Raw genomic sequence first — 21,704 nt, forward strand, 5'->3', positions numbered from 1 at the left:
CCTTACATCTCTACTTTCAAATTTCTCCCGGAGCTGATAAGCCCTACAGGCAAATTCCCCCGGAGCTGATAAGCCCTACTGGCAAATTTCCCCGGACCTTACATCCCTACTTTCAAATTTCCCCCGGACCTTACATCCCTACTTTCAAATTTCCCCCGGACCTTACATCCCTACTTTCAAATTTCCCCGGACCTTACATCCCTACTTTCAAATTTCTCCCGGACCTTACATCCCTACTTTGAAATTTCTCCCGGACCTTACATCCCTACTTTCAAATTTCTCCCGGAGCTGATAAGCCCTACTGGCAAATTCCCCCGGAGCTGATAAGCCCTACTGGCAAATTTCCCCGGAGCTGACAAGCCCTACTGGCAAATTTCCCCGGAGCTGACAAGCCCTACTGGCAAATTTCCCCGGACCTTACATCCCTACTTTCAAATTTCCCCCGGACCTTACATCCCTACTTTCAAATTTCCCCCGGACCTTACATCCCTACTTTCAAATTTCCCCCGGACCTTACCTCCCTACTTTCAAATTTCCCCCGGACCTTACCTCCCTACTTTCAAATTTCCCCCGGAGCTGATAAGCCCTACTGGCAAATTTCCCCCGGAGCTGATAAGCCCTACTGGCAAATTTCCCCCGGAGCTGATAAGCCCTACTGGCAAATTTCCCCCGGAGCTGATAAGCCCTACTGGCAAATTTCCCCGGAGCTGATAAGCCCTACTGGCAAATTTCCCCCGGAGCTGATAAGCCCTACTGGCAAATTCCTCCGGAGCTGATAAGCCCTACTTTCAAATTTCTCCCGGACCTTACATCCCTACTGGCAAATTTCCCCCGGAGCTGATAAGCCCTACTAGCAAATTCCCCCGGACCTTACATCCCTACTTTCAAATTTCTCCCGGACCTTACATCCCTACTTTCAAATTTCTCCCGGACCTTACATCTCTACTTTCAAATTTCTCCCGGAGCTGATAAGCCCTACTGGCAAATTCCCCCGGAGCTGATAAGCCCTACTGGCAAATTTCCCCGGACCTTACATCCCTACTTTCAAATTTCCCCCGGACCTTACCTCCCTACTTTCAAATTTCCCCCGGACCTTACCTCCCTACTTTCAAATTTCCCCCGGACCTTACCTCCCTACTTTCAAATTTCCCCCGGAGCTGATAAGCCCTACTGGCAAATTGCCCCGGAGCTGACAAGCCCTACTGGCAAATTTCCCCGGAGCTGACAAGCCCTACTGGCAAATTTCCCCCGGACCTTACATCCCTACTTTCAAATTTCTCCCGGACCTTTCGAACGATACGCGAAAGTGAGTGTACCAAGAAGAGTGTGTTACACTTTTTGATGTTCTTGCAGGGTTTCGGTAGACGCATTATGAGGGAACAAGGTTGGAATGAAGGTGATGGACCAGCGGAACCCATAATTGATGTTGGGCAAAAACCCTGGGATAAAAAGGCATTTTGGGTGAGAATAATTGTTTCATCTTATTTACAGCAAGCAACACTTGTTTTTATTTACTTTTGACATTGCGTCATTGTATTATTTAACAGTTTTCATGGGGAGAAAAGGCCAAGAACTTTAAAGTTTATATAAATATTTTCTTAAAAAAAAAAAATTATTAAACTTAACTAAAACCTTAAAATTACTATATAAAATTTGGATAATTCATTAAAAATATATATATACATCTTATTTAGTCTTCAACTTCCAAAATGGCCGACATTTCATCTATTTTTTCAGATAATGCGACTAGATCCTCTTCCAAGTTCGTGTTGGATAACGACAAATCCTGGGTTTTTTTTCACAAATTCTTTTTTGATCTGAAAATACAAATTAACATATACGCAAAATATTACGAAACCAGTTAATAAGGTAACCTTAAAAATTAAGACCGTTAAATAAAATAGTTTGTGCGCTGGCACTTAGGTTATGAGACTCGGCGAACGCCACACACACACACATTTGATATTCGGGGAGCTCCAAGCAAGATAGGAGATCAGGTTGCGTTAAAATGTCAATATTCAAATAACCCTGACTTTGGATTGCAACTAACCATTGTTAATCAGCCTCGTTGTTATGATCTTTTCCAAAATATTGCTATTTTACCGTCTTTCTACCGTGAAAAGAGGGGCATACTTTGTGGTTCGCGAATAAACATTAAAAACGAAATGGGGGAGCATTACATGGGTCTTTAAACTAGGTGTCCTAATTACGAGGCCAGTACAGATATATCCTTACATTCAAACGAGATTAGGCCAGGTTAGGTGTCTGGCCGCTCAACTAGGCGTCAGTAGTTGTACTCGCGAGTTAAATTACTGGCCGCTTAAATACGATATTGTCGCAATTGTTGCAATGATAAATATTTGTTTAATGAAATTCTTCGAAAGCTGGGGTCTTATTGATCTAGGAGTGATCTTTGTAGCCTGATACATCGCGCGATTCGCGCCACTTTAGGGGAAGTCATAGAAAAGAGTCGGGGAAAACTTACATAAGTCGGGTTATTTGAATCTGAACATTTCATAGCGACCCAATCTCCCCGAATACAAAATGTGTGCGTGGCATTCGCTGGGTTTAATGTAAAGGTAATCTAACTAAAAAATTACTTCAACATCCTTATAACGAAAGTAAAAAGAATATTAGAAGAATTTACAAAATTCAGGAATATTGTTTCTATAACAAATGTTTTCAGGGTGTGATAGGTCAAATTATTCTCTTTCCAATGGTACCAGCTACTTAAGTTCGCACCAATTAGCACCTACCGCTTGCTCTGTGGGGTTTTCGTGCTCTGTGGGGTTTTCGTGCTCTGTGGGGTTTTCGTGCTCTGTGGGGTTTTCGTGCTCTGTGGGGTTTTCGTGCTCTGTGGGGTTTTCGTGCTCTGTGGGGTTTTCGTGCTCTGTGGGGTTTTCGTGCTCTGTGGGGTTTTCGTGCTCTGTGGGGTTTTCGTGCTCTGTGGGGTTTTCGTGCTCTGTGGGGTTTTCGTGCTCTGTGGGGTTTTCGTGCTCTGTGGGGTTTTCGTGCTCTGTGGGCTTTCCTTGCTCCGTAGGTCCCTTGCAGGACGCACCGTTTCTAAGTGACTGTTCGATATTTTAAATTTTAAAAATACAAAATTTTCTTTTTTCAATCCTTTATTTCTATTTTCAGATTTTCGAACTGCAAAAATCAAGCTCAATTATTAGAAATTTCGATTAAATCTCAGCTTTAAATATTAACTTACGATGCTTTTCAACATCGGGCATCGAACGCTATAATAAAAACCAAAACTTAATCCCTCTTTTATTGACGAGGTAAAATTAAGACTATTCAAGGCCGAGTTCCAAAACGCGAGCAAACTCAACAGCGAACATCGAGACCTAGGAGGATAGAGGTGAAAATACCGATCCATCCTCCTAGTTGAGACAATGGGACGCGAACGTGTCCATTTTCGCTCTTCTAGAGAACTGGAGATAGGCCAATAATTTTTTTGGTCGTTTCGAATTTTTGCATCCCTCCCACATTCTATTATTTACCATCAGTTTACCCATTTTTCTGGAACTCTGCCTTTAAGGCACTAGTTTCGGCGGAAAGGATTCCGAACTGAGAAGCAAGCATCGAGACTAACAACGGAGTGACTGTGCAGATTTTAGATTCCCTGCTGTGGCTAAATTTGAGGTTCTAGCTAACTGAAAGCCGTGCGATTCTAGCGAATTGAAGATAAACATAAGAGAGTTTCCTTCAGAGGAATTCAAAAATTTGCAAGGAAAAATTTAAACCGCTTTCAATTGTTTTTCTTCAGTTCGCTAGAACCACATTGCACGGCTTTTATTCAGCTAGAACCCTCATAACTTTCCCTCGCAAAATCTGAGAGGTCGCTCCATTGTTCGTTTCGATGCTCAGTTAGCTAGAATCCTTTTCGCTGGAACTCGGCCTTTAAACTACAGTTTAACGCGAGAACTCACCAGCGTATCACGAACTTGACCAGGCTCACTGATGGGCGGATAATAATACACATCGGTGTCATTTCTGCCGGGAATTAGGCGTATAACAATTTCGCGTTCGTACCCTTTATATAACGATAAAGAAGCGTTTAGTTAACGTTAAGAAGTTAGGTTAGTTTACGTTCTTACCAAGATCAAACGGCTTTTGGTACAGTGGATCTGTTTTTCGAAATAAAAAATTGAATTGTAAATGAATCGTCTAACAAGCAAGCGAGTTTTACTTACATTTCTCTTCAAGAGTGAGTATTTTTTCCTCACTTACTGTTGCTAGCCCTGAATCGACGCTTTTTTGTTTCAAGTTAGTTTTCTTTTGTGGCAATTCTAATATGGTTTCCTCCAAGATATCCAGGTCTTCCAGCGAATCCGCACCGCCGCTGGTATTAGCAGGCTAGGAAATAAGACAGGTTTACAGGTCAAAAACCAGTTTATTAATAGCTTGGACCACTTTTTTTTATTCAAAACGCGAGGGTCACTGGTCCCAATGACTAGTTCATTAATAGCTTGGACCACTTTTTTAATTCAAAACGTGAGGGTCACTGGTCCCAATGACTAGTTTATTAATAGCTTGGACCACTTTAATTCAAAACGTGAGGGTCACTGGTCCCAATGACTAGTTTATTAATTCCCACTTTTATTAAAAATTGATATGGGGACCTCTTTAATTATTTTCATTTTAACATAAATTTCGACTCCAGGAGTCCAGTTGTGTATACAACCCTAAGCCGAGAGAGATTTTTTTAGAAGAGAGAACGACCACTTTAAGTTCTGGGACCAGTAGAAAAATAAATTGGGGAAGGGTCACTGGTCCCGGGACCAGCTTCATATTTAAGACATCAGGGGTCACTGGTCCGGAGGACTAGTTCAGAAATAAACCTTATTTCCAAGCCTGAATTTACTAGCCGCCTGATTTTCTAGTTCCATGATCAGGGCCGGAAATAAGCACAGGACACTGGACATTGTCCAATAAAATTTCAAAATGTCCCATAATTTGACCAATTTTCCGAAGTTTTGGTAGCTTGACTATGGAGAAGCCACACCATTTTTACACTCTCAAGTCACAATGTCCTATAAATTTTCCAGTCAAACAGGGGGTCACTGGACACATGTCCTATAAGAATTTTTTCTTATTTCCGGCCCTGTCCATGATCCGTTGATTGGCCAATCTATTCTCCGTCTCCAAACGGTCTCCAAACGGGAATTTTTATCGTCTAAAAGAGCTTGAAGGAAAGCTACCCGCTGTTCATCAGCAGTATTTTGACGTAACGTCTTAATCTCGTCCGTTAATCTGATTAATTCCTATTTAAACCAGGGGTGTGCGGGTACCCGAGTCCCAATTTTAAGCCAAGAGTCTGACAAAATCCCCAAGGGTCCAGTTCATGACGTTACCGCGCATGTTTCAACACTTCTGCCTTTCATAATTAAATAATTTAATAAGTAACAAGTTATTAATTAATATTGTTTAATGAATTACACTATGGGGGATAATGGCTCAGCTTTGAAATCTAGCTTTTTTATTGGACTTTAAGGAAAAACAAAGACCCAAATTGGACCCGAAAGCTAATTTTGGGGATTTTGCAGGACCCCAAGTTTACCCGACACCCAAAAATCTGAAGCCGCACTGCCCTGCTTTAAACGTTTCCATCTGGGCAATTGTTACGTCTCAAATGATTTTGTTGAAACGCTAATATACCCGGTCCTCCAAACCTTCCCCGGGATCAAGTCTATCTTTCTATATTCGATAAATCAATTCTCCATGTATATTTTGCGTTTGATTCCTCCAATTTAAATTTAATAATTAAGTACAAATTAAATTAAATGAGCGCCCTTAAAAAAATTAATTAAAATAATTCACTTACTGTCGCTAGCCCTGAACCGACGCTAAGGGACCTTCTTTTTCGTTTCAAGTTGGTTTTCTTTCGTTGCAATTCTAATTCGGTTTCCTCCAAATTCTCGGCAAAGATATCCAGGTCTTCCAGCGAATCCGCACCGACGCTGGTAATAGCAGGCTAGGAAATAAGACAGGTTTACAGGTCAAAAACCAGTTTATTAATAGCTTGGACCCCATTTTTTATTCAAAAGGCGCGGGTCACTGGTCCCAATGACTAGTTTATTAATTCCTACTTTCATTAAAAATTGATATGGGACCTCTTTAATTATTTTCATTTTAACATAAATTTCGACTCCAGGAGTCCAGTTGTGTATACAACCCTAAGCCGAGAGGTTTTTTTGGAAGAGAGAACGACCACAAGTCCTGGGACCAGTAGAAAATAGGGATGTCAACTTCCCAGAATAAAACCGGTTTTCGGTTAACCGAATAATTTAAATGGCCGGTTTAACCGATTCAAAAAACTGGACAAAAATACCGGTTTTTATCCGGTCGTTTATGATTAATGTTGAAAAATGCGATACTATAACGTAAACTCAAAAGACCAAAAATTGCAATATACGCATCAATGTCTCCTTTGATATTGCTCCAAGTGACGAAAATGGAAAAGTTTGAATTTTGTGAATTAAAAAAAACGATTCGGTTTTCGGTTTTCATTTTAAAAAACCGATTAAAACCGAAGAATTGAAAAAGCGGTGCTCAGGAATTGGAAAAACCGGTTTTCGGTTAAACCGGTCGGTTTTTGACATCCCTAGTAGAAATATAAATTGGGGAAGGGTCACTGGTCCCGGGACCAGTTTCGTATTTAAGACATCAGGGGTCAATGGTCCGGAGGACTAGTTCAGAAATAAACCTTATTTCCAAGCCTGAATTTACAAGCCGCCTGATTTTCTAGTTCCATGATCCGTTGATTGGCCAATCTATTCTCCGTCTCCAAACGGGAATTTTTATCGTCTAAAAGAGCTTGAAGGAAAAAATAGCCTTTGCTAATACCCGCCAAGAGTCTGACAAAATCCCCAAAGGGTCCAGTTCATGACGTTACCGTTTCAACACTTCTGCCTTTCATAATTGAATAATTTAATAAGTAGCAAGTTATTAATTAATATTGTTTAATATGGCTCAGCTTTGGAATTTAGCATTTTTATTGGACTTTAAGGAAAAACAAAGACCCGAAAGCTAATATTGGGGATTTTGCAGGACCCCAAGTTTACCCGACTCCCAAAAATCTGGAGCCGCACTGCCCTGCTTTAAACGTTTCCATCTGGGCAATTGTTACGTCTCAAATGATTTTGTTGAAACGCTAATCTACCCGGTCCTCCAAACCTACCCCAGGATCGAGTCTATCTTTCTGTATTTGTTATAAATATGTATATTTTGCGTTTGATTCCTCCAATTTAAATTTAATAATTCAGTACAAATTAAATAAGCCCCCCCCCCCTTAGAAAAATTAATTAAAATAATTCACTTACTGTCGCTAGCCCTGAACCGACGCTAAGGGACCTTCTTTTTTGTTTCAAATTGGTTTTCTTTTGCGGCAATTCTAATATGGTTTCCTCCAAGATATCCAGTTCTTCCAGCGAATCCGCACCGACGCTGGTATTAGCAGGCTAGGAAATAAGACAGGTTTACGGGTCAAAAACCGGTTTATTAATAGCTTGGAATGAATTATTATGGGATAATGGCTCAGCTTTGAAATCTAGCTTTTTTTATTGGACTTTAAGGAAAAACAAAGACCCAAATTGGACCCGAAAGCTAATTTTGGGGATTTTGCAGGACCCCAAGTTTACCCGACTCCCAAAAATCTGGAGCCGCACAGCCCTGCTTTAAACGTTTCCATCTGGGCAATTGTTACGTCTCAAATGATTTTGTTGAAACGCTAATATACCCGGTCCTCCAAACCTTCCCCGGGATCAAGTCTATCTTTCTGTATTTGTTATAAATATGTATATTTTGCGTTTGATTCCTCCAATTTAAATTTAATAATTCAGTACAAATTAAATAAGCCCCCCCCCCTTAGAAAAATTAATTAAAATAATTCACTTACTGTCGCTAGCCCTGAACCGACGCTAAGGGACCTTCTTCTTTGTTTCAAATTGGTTTTCTTTTGCGGCAATTCTAATATGGTTTCCTCCAAGATATCCAGTTCTTCCAGCGAATCCGCACCGACGCTGGTATTAGCAGGCTAGGAAATAAGACAGGTTTACGGGTCAAAAACCGGTTTATTAATAGCTTGGAATGAATTATTATGGGATAATGGCTCAGCTTTGAAATCTAGCTTTTTTTATTGGACTTTAAGGAAAAACAAAGACCCAAATTGGACCCGAAAGCTAATATTGGGGATTTTGCAGGACCCCAAGTTTACCCGACACCCAAAAATCTGGAGCCGCACAGCCCTGCTTTAAACGTTTCCATCTGGGCAATTGTTACGTCTCAAATGATTTTGTTGAAACGCTAATCTACCCGGTCCTCCAAACCTACCCCAGGATCGAGTCTATCTTTCTGTATTTGTTATAAATATGTATATTTTGCGTTTGATTCCTCCAATTTAAATTTAATAATTCAGTACAAATTAAATAAGCCCCCCCCCTTAGAAAAATTAATTAAAATAATTCACTTACTGTCGCTAGCCCTGAACCGACGCTAAGGGACCTTCTTTTTTGTTTCAAATTGGTTTTCTTTTGCGGCAATTCTAATTCGGTTTCCTCCAAATTCTCGGCAAAGATATCCAGGTCTTCCAGCGAATCCGCACCGACGCTGGTAATAGCAGGCTAGGAAATAAGACAGGTTTACGGGTCAAAAACCAGTTTATTAATAGCTTGGAATGAATTATTATGGGATAATGGCTCAGCTTTGGAATTTAGCATTTTTATTGGACTTTAAGGAAAAACAAAGACCCGAATTGGACCCGAAAGCTAATTTTGGGGATTTTGCAGGACCCCAAGTTTACCCGACTCCCAAAAATCTGGACGTTTCCATCTGGCCAGTTTTCTTCATTTCATAAATTAATTTTTATTCTAATCTAATCAAAGTAGGTGAAAATAGGCCAAAATAAAATATTAAGGATCTTACTTCTTCGAATTCTAAATTAACTTCATCAATAACCTTCTGCTTTGCCAGCTCCAGTTTTTCGCTGAAACATTTGGCCTCCAATTGAAATTTTAAGGCTTTTTGAGTTTCCTCAAAGAGTCTCATATTTAACTCTTCTAATTTTAATTTGGACATTCGGACCTTATTTTCCAATTCTGCATTTTTCTTCATTTCATAAAATAGTCAGGTCAATTAATTTTTATTCTAATCTAATCAAAGTAGGCGAAAATAGGCCAAAATAAAATATTAAGGATCTTACTTCTTGTAATTTCAAATTCCTTTGAAAATAGGTGCTGTTCTCTATTTCCGATTTTTTCAATTGTTTTTTGACATATTGAAAGTCACTTAGCTTAATTTTTAAATTTTCAATTACATGTTCACGCTGGTCAAATTTTTCAGCTTTATATCGCAACATGTCTACGTCGTCCCTAAGAGGTACAACCATCTCCGCGCATTTCCTTAACTCTTCATTTTTCAGTTGCAAATTTTTCAGTTCTTTCCTCAAGACCTCGACTTCCGCCTTGTATCCATATATGGTGTTTTCGAGTTGGAAGACTTCCTTCTGTAAACTTTGTACCCTAAGATTCTTTTCTTGAAACCGTTTTCCAGCCTCGGTGCTAAATTTGTTTAATCAAGAATTAAGAGTTTAAGAAATAAATTCCTAAAGTCTCTAACGAACCTAGGATCCTGTAGATTTTCGGAATGTTTAAGCTTCTCGCTAAGCTCTTCAAGTTTAAGCAGTAACGCTTTATTTTCATCTTTAACAATTTCAATATTATTTTCTAGCTCCAGGCATCGAGATTTTAACTTTTTCCTTGCTTCATGATCTAGTTGAAGATATTTCGGTATTTTGTTCACCTCCGTGAGGTCCGTCCTGTGAAGCTAAAGGATTTAAATTATTTTATTATTTAATCACGGTTATTTTTCGGGAAGAAAATAAAGATCCGATACCTGTTTGATGGCGTTCATAACAACTTCTCGGGCATTTACCTCCAAAGCATAAATGGCTTCCAAGTAAATTTCTTTGTTAGAGCAATTTATTGCACATCCTAATACGAGCAGCAACAAACAGGTAAACTCCGTGGGATCTTGTTTCTTAACAATTTCATTGACATTTGGCTCGAGCAGACTCAACATTTCATTTCCCAATGACTCCATGTTATAGCGATGGATGCGGCTGAGAATTTCGATTAGGTTTCCTCGCTAAATAAAACGGTTTAAAATTATTATTTCTCAGTTACTATTATAAAGAGTATTTAAAGCAAACCTTGATTTCGCTATTAGAAAAAGAGGCCTTTTTTATGCGATCAAGCCAATTGGAATTGAAATATTTTGGCTCACTGTAGTTTATTAAGAGGATTATATGAAAAGTTGAATATTTTTAAGCAAGCACTAACGTGTATTTACATTTGAGCCAGCACCTGTGCCAGTGCTACTCCATCGGACAGTTCAAAAGCGGTGCTGTGAGGCGCTTGAACTTCGAATGATTTGATCTAATAAGGGATTTAATTTTAAATATTTTCTAATCAATATGTGATTAGTTTGGCAAAATTTAAGAATAGCCCCTGCTCTTCCAAACTTAATAAATCATATACCAAATGAAAGCTCACGCCTTCCTCTATTCATTGCACACCATTATAGTGAGCGCAAACAATAATTAACATTAAAAAACTAATTATATATTTAACAGTGCCAAAGACTTTGCCGGGACTCGCTGTGATGATACACGCACGCCCGTTACCAAAAAATGAATATAAATATAGCTTCAAACATTCGAAGTTTCAGTGATCAAAGAATCGCATTTTTAAAAATACAAAACGCACCTAACCTAATAAAACCAAACCAAAGCTAAAATCTATGATTTAAGGTAATTTTAACAAAATTCATTGCGCATAAATTATTTTATTTTTACATAATTTACACGTTATTTTAGGGTAGGTTTGGTTTGGTTAAGTGCGGCGCCGCTGCGTGTATCATCACAGCGAGTCCCGGCAAAGCCTTTGGCACTGCTATATATATAATTAGTTTTTTTAATGTTAATTATTGTTTGCGCACACTGTGTGCAATGAATAGAGGAAGGCGTGAGCTTTCATTTGGTATATGATTTATTAAGTTTGGAAGAGATCATATTAATCACACAAAAACTGGTAGATTATTTTATACAGGTCTTATTATTAAAGGGCCATTCTAATCTTCCTTCCTTCAACTTCCTTGCATTAACAAAAAGCCAAGACTTACCCAAACTATAAGACTGTCTAGGATATCCTCCATAGAGTCCATCTCGGATGAATTCGAAGAACTTGGATTATTTTGTAATTCTAATTCCGTCTCCAAACGGGAATTTTTATCGTCTGAAAGAGCTTGTAGGAAAGTTACCCGCTGTTCATCAGCAGTCTGTTTCTTTCTGGCTTCGACAATTTTATTCCATAACTCTTCGGGTACATCGCCACAATGTTGCCAACAGGTAATAGCGGAAGAATGAAGACTGGATAGGTAAGAGAGACGGAATTGGGGAAACCCTTCCGATAATAGATCAATTACAACTATCTCCTCTTCGGCTAAAGCTATTAAAGCTTTGGGGCTACCTAATTCTGCAAAATTAACTTAAGTCATTAGTTTTAACTAATAGGCGGCTAAATAAGAGATTATTTTGATATTACCATCATCATCTATCGTAAAAAAGTCAACAACTTTGGAAGTAAAATCGAGAACTTGGTGTTTTTCACCACCGATTATGGACAAAGTATGTCGGTCGCCATAACTGGCGCGAGGCATACCACCCGTAAATACGATGAAATCATCCCTAATTTCATTTAAAATAACCTTTAAAACCCAACCCGAAATACTTATAGATCAATAATTAACAACTGTACCCGTCTTTCCCAGCATTCAACACCAATTTCGTGATGGATTTGCAAGGAAATGGACCATAAGGCCATTGAGGCTTTTCCTTTGGTTTGGATGGATCGGAAACATCCCACGTAATATAGCTGCCATCATTATGGGCACTAATAAAAGACGTTCCATTCCTGCTCCACGAAATGGACTCCAACTGCTGCTGATTGCCCACAAAAGTACTTTCAACGGCCATTTTAGCACAATCCCACAAGACGATTAAACCGCGATTATAACCAATTAAAATCTTATCCGAATCGGCTGGGTGTTGGGAAATGGCTTCAACCGCGCCAGGGTTGACATTAAAGTCGTCGGGAACGCTAGAAAGTTCGTTTGTTTAAGTCTTATTGAAGAGTCCTGGACGATAAGGATAAGATACCTGTGCATAACTACATCCTGGCAAATAAGTTCTTCCTCAAGAACCTTCAAGTTCAGTAAATCGACAGTGTAAATGTTGCCCGATTCGCTTCCCAACCATAGCTGCTCATTATTGGACCGTACGCAAGTCGCGGATACTTTTTGTAGCCTAAAATATTTTAATTAGTGCCCAAATACTTAAAAATATTTTAGCTGAAGCTAATAATTTGAAGTTTAAATATTGCGTTCACAATAATCATTTTCTGTACTAACAATAGATCAAACATTACGTTCTTGTGAAAATTTAGAGAATGATTAAAAAAAAAAAATAGATTCAAGGCAAGAAGTGATATCTAGTTTACTAGGGAGAAGGTATAAATTCGGCACATTTCCAGCTTTAACTCCAGGATTACAAACGTAGGTCCGGAGTTAATCCCCGCCGCCTCTAAATTACAACCAGCATCTCATTGGTTCTTGAAAACTCGTGCACGTCAGCGCGACGCGAATGACGAAAATTACGTATTTTCCGACTGAGGAGAGGCGAAATAGTCCGTCCTCCTTTTACGTCCCCCCCCCCGTTTTGTATTTTGAAAGGGGGACTGGGACTATGGCGCGCGAATACTTAGGCATCTGATACCTTCTCCCTAATAAACTAGATATCACTTACTGTAAAAGGTAATGTTTAAACTTCAACTACTGTCTTCTAGCCACAAAATTTAACTTACCGCTTCTCTAAATCTAACTCTTTAACTTCAATTAAGACGGATTTATCATTTTTAACATCAATTTGCCACAAATGTAAAGTACTATCATCAAGAAGGGTAATTAACCTTCCCTAAAGTCCAATTAAAAATAATTTAATAACAAAACTAGTCTCCGAATTGCTAAAAGACTAAAACATAGACTACGGACTTGATTTTCCAAGAACTGAATACGAGTAACGGCAGCTTCATTTTCGTGTTGATTACTAAATTCCACACCTGGTTTCCCATAAACCCTAATTTGCCCATTACGGGTACCAATAGCCGTTAATTTTAATTTCGGGTCCCATGCTAATGCACTTGGGCGATGTGGGAAGCCGTGTGCTATGGTCTGTTTGTTGAAATTTCTCAGTAAAAAGTTTCATATCACTTAATCCCCTCAAAATACCACAATACCTTTGAAAATTGAGACAACTCCTTTTGTAACTTCAACAACCTTTCAGCGCTAGGCTGATGTCCTTTCCCTTTTATAAATCTAAGCATTTTGCAGCATCTACAAACCCAACCAGAAAACCCAAAATTTTTCAAAGGTACAAGATTTCCTTTAGAAAAAAGAGGGGCTATACACTCCAATCAGAAGCGATACATTGGTTTAATAAGCTAATGAAAAGGTTTTTGAAAAGGTCGTGGGTCTGAACTCATTTGACAGAGTGAATGACTCAAGTAAAATTAGGTCTACTTAAATTATAGAACATGGAAAGTGCTCCAAGTTTGACTGTATGAAGCAATAACATGATGTGCCATTAGCCTATTTCAGCGTCTAGTTTTTGGCTGTTATGATAACTGTAACATCGTTTTCAGACTAGGAGGATTGATACCATTACACCAGGAGGCTAGGCTACTTGGTACTACACTTTGTCCACCAAGTAGCCCAACCTCCCGTTTTAAAGGGTATCAATAGTTCTACTGAGAAACACTACATCAGTTCCCGAAAGAACCCTTCTCAAATGTTCTTGGGGGTATAATCATTTAAAAATATTTTGTAAGAATGATATCACGCATTTTGTCCAATCTGAATGGAAGTAACAAAAGCAAAACACTTTAGTCTGTCACTATGAATTCATAATTTGCATCTACTAATAACTTGTTTACACACATGGAGGATTCATTTACACCAATCACGAGAAGGCCAAGCTACCTGGAGGACAGAAACCCGTCTGCTTTTGTCCTTAAGGTAGCCCTGCCTCCTGGTGTAAATGGTATGAATCCTCCATGTGTGTAAACTATCAATTCCGAAGTGAGTAGCCCCTCGGTTACAATTTTTAAACCCTTCGTTAGCCCCAACACAGTTAAGTATTTCCCCCGGTTTTTTTTAATCTTTAGAATCTTAAGTAAATCAAATGACAGTGTCACACGCTTGCAGATAAAACCAAGCGTATTGATACGCTCCTAGGAGCATTGAGAAACCTTTTCATGAAGCCAAATATTTAAAAACATAAAAAAATCGACAATTTCTCTAAGCCTAACTTAAAAATTCGAAAATAAAAATATTCCCAATTCATACCCCAATGGAATTCCTTAATTACGAAGTATATCTTCGGCGAGTCTTGGCATAAAAAAACAACACACGCAACTTATAAAATTGATGAGAGTTCGCTAGGCCTAAATAGTGGGTTGTTTGGTCGAAACGGATGTTCACCTTACGCGTACATGTACCCACCAAGTTTTTGGGAAACCGTAAAAAAAATAGGTGATTATATAACTTGTTAAAAAATAAGAAATCGTCATCACAGTTGCGCGCGATTTTGCACGTGACGTGAGCCTGGTTTTTTATTGTTAAGCCATGGATGTAGAATTTTTTCACAATATCTTATTGCAAGAAAACAAATTTCCTCACGCGCATTCTTTCCAAGATCTTACGAATTTGAGCGCGAGCGTCATTTCTCCAGACTTTGAACTTGACTCGTGACAATTTGTTATATTTTTCAATTAGCTCCTCCTACTTTATATTTTTACCTATTGCAGGCCTACAATATTATATCCAAGGTCTTTGACAAAGGGGGGGGGGGTCATAACACGAGGGGATAAGAGACAAGACAATGTCTAGGGCTAAGAGCTAAACCTAATTTTTGACATTGTTCTCACGTACCTATGAATCAATCTTGCCAAAAAGCCGTACAAAAGAAACCCTAAAAACGCGTCTAGAGACAAAGCACACCCTTTTAAAAACACAAAAACGGTTTACTCACGGATAATGAACCGTAGTTTGGGGGTTTATTTTACCGCACAATGATGCTAAGTAAAGTTGCGCAGGTTTATTTCAGGTAAAACCGTACGATGCACTATAAAGCTACACAAGGCTTACTGGTTTAGTCTGAACTGACAGGTGTAACTAGCGCCGAAAAGGTAGAGAACGCAACACCAGGTAAAACCTATACGAATATCTGTCGTTTTGCCGCAAATGACAGCCGCACTTGAACACCGGCGTCTAAAAATAAACTACTACACCACGAACTGACAGCCGCTACGGACGAAGCCACCCCAAAAATGTCTTTAACTTGAAGTCTGTAGACAAAAGCAAAGCTTGCCCAGCGCGCGAAAGCCGACGGAGGCGAGGTACTCTATTCCTATTGGTCGAGATAATTTATTATAAAAAACTAATTACACGTGATATTTAATTTACATCATAGTTTTGCGTACAAACGAGATAAGTTTCGATTTTTATAATAAATTTTAAATCTATTTTTACTGATTTATCATTCAAATATGACCTAATAATAAGGGAACTATTTTATTCAGTGACAGTGAGAGAGGTATCTCGGGGCGGCACCCGTTTTATCCCACGTGACCTTTGCACGTGACGTAATGAATGGCGCGTAGGTCTTCGTTTCGCGCCTTATAAAAAAATACTTGTAGCAGTTGCTTAATTCCTATTTAAACGTTTCGAAAGTAGTGAGGTGAATTAATTTTTATTCTAATCTAATCAAAGTAGGGGAAAATAGGCCAAAATAAAATATTAAGGATCTTACTTCTTCTAATTTTAAATTCCTTTCAACATAAGAAACATTCTCCTTTTCCAGTTTTTTAAGGGAATCCAAATTTTCGGAGAAACGTTTCATAAAAAAGTCAGGTCAATTAATTTTTATTCTAATCCAATCAAAGTAGGTGAAAATAGGCCAAAATAAAATATTAAAGGGATACTCTCAATGTTTTCCGACTAGTACATGATGAGGGCAGTTTTAGGTAAAAAAAAATGTGCCTAAAATTATGTGTGCCAAAAAAAAATCGAATTAAAACGTTTAAAATTAAGACAAGTTGGGAAAACCAAAATATTACCTCTCCGTGTCAAGAGGTCTACTACTACAAACGTATTTACCTAGATATGGAATTATTTCACTTTTTTGAAGTAAAAATTTACGAAATATTGAAGCAGTATTCCAAACATAGCGAATGTACAGTAAAGCAGGCGACATTTCACATCCAATAAGGATAAATCTTGGACACATGGAAATCAGTCAATGGGGAAAAGAACAGGAAATGAAGTCTACGCTTCAGCTGTTTACCCTATATTCTGAAAGCTACATTCACAACTGGTTTGCAGTGTAAACACTATCGTCTCGTCTCACCTCACCTCAACAATATACTTAGTTTGCCAACATGAATGTTAACGTTAAATAACACCAAAGCTAAATTGTAGCTAGACGCACTAATAGTCAATGCGCACCATAAAGAGAATAATAAGTCTGTAGATACTACCCGTTTACCATTAGCCCTTTTACTAATCTTATTATTATTATTTAAGAGTGTATTTAACTTTCGGCTCACTCTGAAACGTTGATGTCTGTTCATTTCAGACACGAAAATCAAAGCCTCAATTATTTACTCTTTGTTTCACTAAGCCTACTGCGGATAGTACTTGTTATACACGCCGGAGTCTAGGTCTTAGTTTGCTTCATGAAATCACTAAACCAAGGATTATTCTATATACAGATGTAGTATAGCTTAAGCAATATATAAACAGCCATTTCAAATAACAATATTAAAAAAACATCTTTGGAATATCAAAATGAAACAGAGCTTTAAAGCTACAAAAGTACTAAATGCATCATAATTACGAAAAATACTTCCACATATTCACTTTATATTATGGAAAAAGGGAATATTAAGGTTCTGTATGATTTCTTAACACATCAACACAAGGCTAACTGCTAACGCGACGCACTAGTGTAACAATGGACGGACACACACAGACAACAAGAGTAACAAGGAGTAGAAACCCATTAGTGGAAGCAGTATTTGTTTTCCGAAACAATCTCGCTTATGTCTATCCTCTCTAGACTTCGCTAAAAACGTATTACTACTACGTAAAATATTAATAGACAGGCAAAGATTGATACCATTAAACAAGGAGCGCAATATTATCCATATTTTCATTTCATATACAGAGAAAAGAAATTATTATGTTTCTGAGAGGAGCTTCCCATTTTGGTTGTTGTTTTGGAAAATATATCGCAATGCACGGGCCTTGATAGATATAGGAGGCAATGAATGAAATATATCGCATGCACGGGCCTTGGTAGATATAGGAGGCGATGATAATCTCTCTCTTTGCACGAGAGGTTTATCCTTAATATTTAAATAAATATACATAATTATTTTTAATTATTTTAATCTTCAATAATTAATATTAATAATAGTTAAATCGTTTAAAATAACGTTATACCTAATATCATCTCAAACTTTGCTAATATTGACGTTTAAAGTGAAGGGTACCCCTCTTGCCCACTTTCTTCAAATTTTGGGGTATATATACGATTCGTTTCCATTATAATAGTAAGGAAAAAGCGCAATTGCGAAAACCTTTGGTGGCGATCCCACCTTAGGGAGGCTAGACGTTTCTCGTAACCCTAGCTGATCGCCGCGTATATCCTAAAACCAAACGATGATAATGGAGTAGAAGCCAATGATACAGATTGGTGTCTATGTGGAATAGACGGAAGATCAGTGGATGGTGGTGTTAGAAGCCAATGATACAGATTGGTGTCTATGTGGAATAGACGGAAGACTAGTGGATGGTGGTGTTTAGGAGCCAGTATGTACAGACTGGTGTCCAAGTGGATTGGACAAAGACCAGAAGATGGTGGTGATTAGTAGCCAGTATGTACAGACTGGTGTCCAAGTGGGTTGGACAAAGACCAGAAGATGGTGGTGATTAGTAGCCAGTATGTACAGACTGGTGTCCAAGTGGAATGGACGAGGACCAGAAGATGGTGGTGTGAGAACTCAAGTAGAGGAGCCGTTTCCGTGACTGTGAATGCAGTTCGGAAATGGCGAACACGTTTGCTCCGATTTGGAAACTGCGAACGCGGTCACGTGGGTGTAACAACGGACAGACACACAGACACACAGACACACACACACACACACACAGACACGGCCGTTACAGAACCTCTCCTGGACTACGTCACACGGAGAGGTAAAAAGTACCTTAGATATTTTGAAATTCAAACCAACCGCGGAATACCGGCCAACTTGTTTTCCCCGTAGTGACGTCGCTAAGGGGACTATGATTCATTGGTTGTTTGTAAATAGGATCGTTTGAAATTCGCCAATGGAGTGAGGAAAATTCGAATTCGGATGATGGTCAGGAAGAATTCAATATTCAACCTTACCAATTTGAGCCTTTGCTTCCCGAAGAGCCTGCTTTGGTCCTTTGGAAGGCGAAAACCAATGGCGAAAACTTGCTGGTGATGGAAGTTGATCACCCCAATTCAATTACTGTGAACCAGGGCTGAGCCGCTAAGGGCTGCATATAAGTCATTCTCACGAACCACAATCGCGAGAAATCCACGAAAATACGGTTTTTAGAAACATCATGCAAATTAAAAATTAATTACGGTTAATTTTTCTAATATTATATAACATTATTTGTCGATAAAATACTGGTAATATTCTTACTTTCAAATGAACGTAATAATCGAATGGTAGCCGACATCCAGGGGAAATTCACTCCATATATTTCCTATGGGCGCCTGTAAAACTTCAACCCGCAACACTCGGGAGTACATGCAAACAAAAAATGAAGAAACGGTCTTCCCTTTTATTTTTGATATCATTCTAATATAAATCGTTAATTGTATTAGAAACTCTAAGGTTTTTATACTGGTGTTTAAAATGTTGTATATGCGGATCAAATATATTTGGATCATCAAAGTATGGGAGTTCCTTATTAGCCGTATTTTGCACTCGAGTCATGGGGCTTAAAAGTAATATTTGTGAAATGCCTATTTTAAAAAACTATAATTGAAATGCACCCGCCTATTGGTATGCCCAATGGAAACGTTGGTACCCCGACTAAAGTCTTCATGGATCTAATACGTCAATGCCGATTACCTTCTTCGGTAATTGGGAAACTGGGCTTGGAATTCCCTCGATCGAGGGCCAAACAAAAGTACAGTAGTGTACCATTCGATTATGGACCAAAGTGGACAGCCGAGAATGGGACAGGAAGTACCCAAGATGGAAAACACGAGTTCGTCAGGACATCGAGGGGACATCTCAAAAACCAGTTTATTAATAGCTTGGAGCACTTTTTTTATTCAAAACGCGCGGGTCACTGCTCCCAATGACTAGTTTATTAAAAATTGCTATGGGGACCTCTTTAATTATTTTCATTTTAACATAAATTTCGACTCCAGGAGTCCAGTTGTGTATACAACCCTAAGCCGAGGGAGATTTTTTTGGAAGAGAGAACGACCACAAGTCCTGGGACCAGTAGAAAATTAAATTGGGACCAGTTTCGTATTTAAGACATCAGGGGTCACTGGTCCGGAGGACTAGTTCAGAAATAAACCTTATTTCCAAGCCTGCATCTAATTACTGATAAGTTCGTGGACAGGAAACAACAACCGATAGAGGATGAACCGCCGCTAGAGGATATTAGCCAATCAGGGGTAACTACTTGAGGCTTCCATAAGTTTATAAATGGCAGAGTGACGACGACAATGATACTTGCAAAGAATGGGAACGTCACGAAAGCCTACATAATGACGTAACACGCAGTCAAGAGCGCGCCAAAGAGCGTCTCTTTGAAGAAGAGATTGAACTCAAATGGGAAAAAGGTGGATCTGGTTTGCTTTCCTACACGGATGCCCAGTATTGTTTGATGAAAAAACTGCCGATGACGTCGATATGAGTATTTATTACGAACAAGGTAAATTAAGATCCAATCACAAGTCCAAGAAATATTTCCTAACTTCTTAAGGCGCTGGTGACAAAGACGCCAAAGGCCATGAGGCAAGAAACTAGTTTAAGAAGTGGCACTAACGATTTTCAACGCGATACGGGCAAAATTGGTGGTTTCGAACGATACGCGAAAGTGAGTGTACCAAGAAGAGTGTTGGTAAGGAATTGCGTACTTACCCTTTTTGACGTTCTTGCAGGGTTTCGGTAGACGCATTATGAAGGAACAAAGTTGGAATGAAGGTGATGGACTTGGAAAGACCATTATTGGACCAGCGCAACCCATAATTGATGTTGGCCAAAAACCCTGGGATAAAAAGGCATTTTGGGTGAGAATAATTGTTGTTTCATCTTATTTACACTTGTTTTTATTTACTTTTGACGCAATTAATTTAACAGTTTTCAGGGGGAGAAGTTGGAACTTTAAAGTTTATATAAATATTTCCTTAAAAAAAATTATTAAACTAACTAATTTAACCTTAAAATTACTATATAAAATTTGTATAATTTAGTCTTTAATTGCTCGCGTAAAAATAGTTCTAAAATTAATCATGCAACATTGCGGGATTTGCTTATTATTTTTGGTAAAATTAATTAAATCCAGATATTAATTAGAAAAAGGGTTTGATTTCAAAAGACCATGCGGTAAATAATTTTTTTTTAACGTAGGAATTGGCATAGTTGCTCTTAATATTCAAAGAAGACGACAAGCGTGGGTAAGAAATGAATTTACCTTGTGGCAACACTTGGTATATTTAAACGTTTGGAAGTTGCCTTGAAAGAAACGTTTGAGCTTGAGGAGATATTTGACGCATTCTTTCTTCAGCCGTTTTTCTTTCAAGTTGAGCACCCTAAATTAATTAATTTGATAACTAATTAATGTTTCCTAAATGATTTGATTTAATTTACCACGTAATAAAGCGCCGAGGTTAAAAGCTGCGATTCATATTCTCTCTTTCTGTAATTAGCATAGGTTAATTAATTAGAGGAATTTTTTGATTGGCCTTCGCGGGAAGTACAAACGCACTAAACTGTCTATTGGCTAAAACGTTTACAAGTAGATTCTATCATTAAATAAACTAAAAACACTCGGAATTAATTTCAAAATATCATATTTATTAGGAACGTAATGACAATTGAATAAAATTTATATGGAATAGAAAAATTTAGTGAAAATAACAAAAAGGAAAAATTTTTAAGGACACTTTATTCATGTTTGAGAGAGACTTTCTTAACCCAACGAATCCATCCTATGAACATCCAAATCGTGACCACCTGCCCACATTGCTGAGGGCTTGAGCTCGGGAATGCTGCTGCGTTTGACCAGACTGTTCAGGTTGAGTCGCGACATACTGACGTGTTGGCAAATGTTCAGATTAAGGCCTATTTTTTAAAATCTCCCCGGGCAATTAAGGCCTATTTTTTAAAATCCCCCCCCCGGCAATTAAGGCCTATTTTTTTAAAAATCCCCCCGGGCAATTAAGGCCTATTTTTTAAAATCCCCGGGCAATTTGGCCTATTTTTTAAAAATCCCCGGGCAATTTGGGCTATTTTTTAAAAAATCCC

General features: G+C 38.5%; 3 protein-coding genes and 1 pseudogene across 15 annotated transcripts; 3 read left to right on the plus strand and 1 right to left on the minus strand.

The window, feature by feature from the left end:
* Positions 1 to 1,105: 1,105 nt before the first annotated feature.
* On the minus strand, positions 1,106 to 20,989 carry LOC149615504 (uncharacterized). Of its 13 annotated transcripts, none has more exons than XR_016376093.1 (26): positions 15,146 to 15,286; positions 13,353 to 13,449; positions 13,108 to 13,287; positions 12,921 to 13,030; positions 12,218 to 12,364; positions 11,817 to 12,158; positions 11,604 to 11,746; positions 11,182 to 11,534; positions 10,351 to 10,436; positions 10,211 to 10,283; positions 9,895 to 10,146; positions 9,623 to 9,825; positions 9,203 to 9,560; positions 8,926 to 9,108; positions 8,475 to 8,624; positions 7,901 to 8,038; positions 7,326 to 7,463; positions 5,828 to 5,977; positions 4,197 to 4,359; positions 4,101 to 4,130; positions 3,933 to 4,036; positions 3,212 to 3,239; positions 2,757 to 3,147; positions 1,684 to 1,817; positions 1,516 to 1,597; positions 1,106 to 1,439 (listed from the first exon to the last, which is right to left on the minus strand). XR_016376093.1 is itself a non-coding variant. In XM_089857522.1 (25 exons), the coding sequence occupies exons 3-25, from the start codon at positions 13,437 to 13,439 to the stop codon at positions 1,799 to 1,801; spliced, it is 3,828 nt and encodes a 1,275-aa protein (XP_089713648.1). In that variant the 5' UTR covers positions 13,440 to 13,449; positions 20,319 to 20,445; positions 20,872 to 20,989; the 3' UTR covers positions 1,488 to 1,798. The 13 variants fall into 13 exon arrangements, 9 of the variants coding, with proteins under 9 accessions (XP_089713648.1, XP_089713649.1, XP_089713653.1 ...); XR_016376095.1 differs by having other exon boundaries at positions 1,108 to 1,439; positions 3,059 to 3,147; XR_016376091.1 differs by having other exon boundaries at positions 1,516 to 1,817.
* LOC149615505 (uncharacterized) lies at positions 16,510 to 18,691 on the plus strand. Its single transcript, XM_089857529.1, has 2 exons — positions 16,510 to 18,372; positions 18,489 to 18,691. Exons 1-2 carry the CDS (start codon positions 18,099 to 18,101, stop codon positions 18,689 to 18,691), a joined length of 477 nt encoding a protein of 158 aa, XP_089713655.1. The 5' UTR covers positions 16,510 to 18,098.
* Positions 19,205 to 20,091, plus strand: LOC149615506 (G patch domain-containing protein 3 pseudogene; annotated as a pseudogene).
* LOC149615507 (G patch domain-containing protein 3-like) lies at positions 20,152 to 20,878 on the plus strand. Its single transcript, XM_089857530.1, has 3 exons — positions 20,152 to 20,274; positions 20,339 to 20,467; positions 20,538 to 20,878. The coding sequence occupies exons 1-3, from the start codon at positions 20,188 to 20,190 to the stop codon at positions 20,574 to 20,576; spliced, it is 255 nt and encodes an 84-aa protein (XP_089713656.1). The 5' UTR covers positions 20,152 to 20,187; the 3' UTR covers positions 20,577 to 20,878.
* Positions 20,990 to 21,704: the final 715 nt, after the last annotated feature.

The sequence above is a fragment of the Phalangium opilio genome, unplaced genomic scaffold (genome assembly GCF_054372755.1).
Source record: "Phalangium opilio isolate 3A_F unplaced genomic scaffold, DU_Popi_V2 ptg000217l_1, whole genome shotgun sequence".
Classification (NCBI taxonomy): Eukaryota; Metazoa; Arthropoda; class Arachnida; order Opiliones; family Phalangiidae; genus Phalangium; species Phalangium opilio.

Bases quoted from the DNA above. Each gene is read 5' to 3' on its own strand.
- LOC149615504 (XM_089857522.1), bottom strand. From the start codon at position 13,439: ATGCTTAGATTTATAAAAGGGAAAGGACATCAGCCTAGCGCTGAAAGG. The intron at 13,031-13,107 runs GTCCGTAGTCTA...ATTGGACTTTAG, and splicing joins TTCAGTTCTTGGAAAATCAA to GGAAGGTTAATTACCCTTCT. The intron at 9,561-9,622 runs GTTCGTTAGAGA...AAACAAATTTAG, and splicing joins GAAAATCTACAGGATCCTAG to CACCGAGGCTGGAAAACGGT.
- LOC149615507 (XM_089857530.1), top strand. From the start codon at position 20,188: ATGAGGCAAGAAACTAGTTTAAGAAGTGGCACTAACGATTTTCAACGC. The intron at 20,275-20,338 runs GTGAGTGTACCA...ACGTTCTTGCAG, and splicing joins GTTTCGAACGATACGCGAAA to GGTTTCGGTAGACGCATTAT. The intron at 20,468-20,537 runs GTGAGAATAATT...TTAATTTAACAG, and splicing joins GGGATAAAAAGGCATTTTGG to TTTTCAGGGGGAGAAGTTGG.
- LOC149615505 (XM_089857529.1), top strand. From the start codon at position 18,099: ATGGTGGTGATTAGTAGCCAGTATGTACAGACTGGTGTCCAAGTGGAA. The intron at 18,373-18,488 runs GTAAAAAGTACC...GTTTGTAAATAG, and splicing joins GGACTACGTCACACGGAGAG to GATCGTTTGAAATTCGCCAA.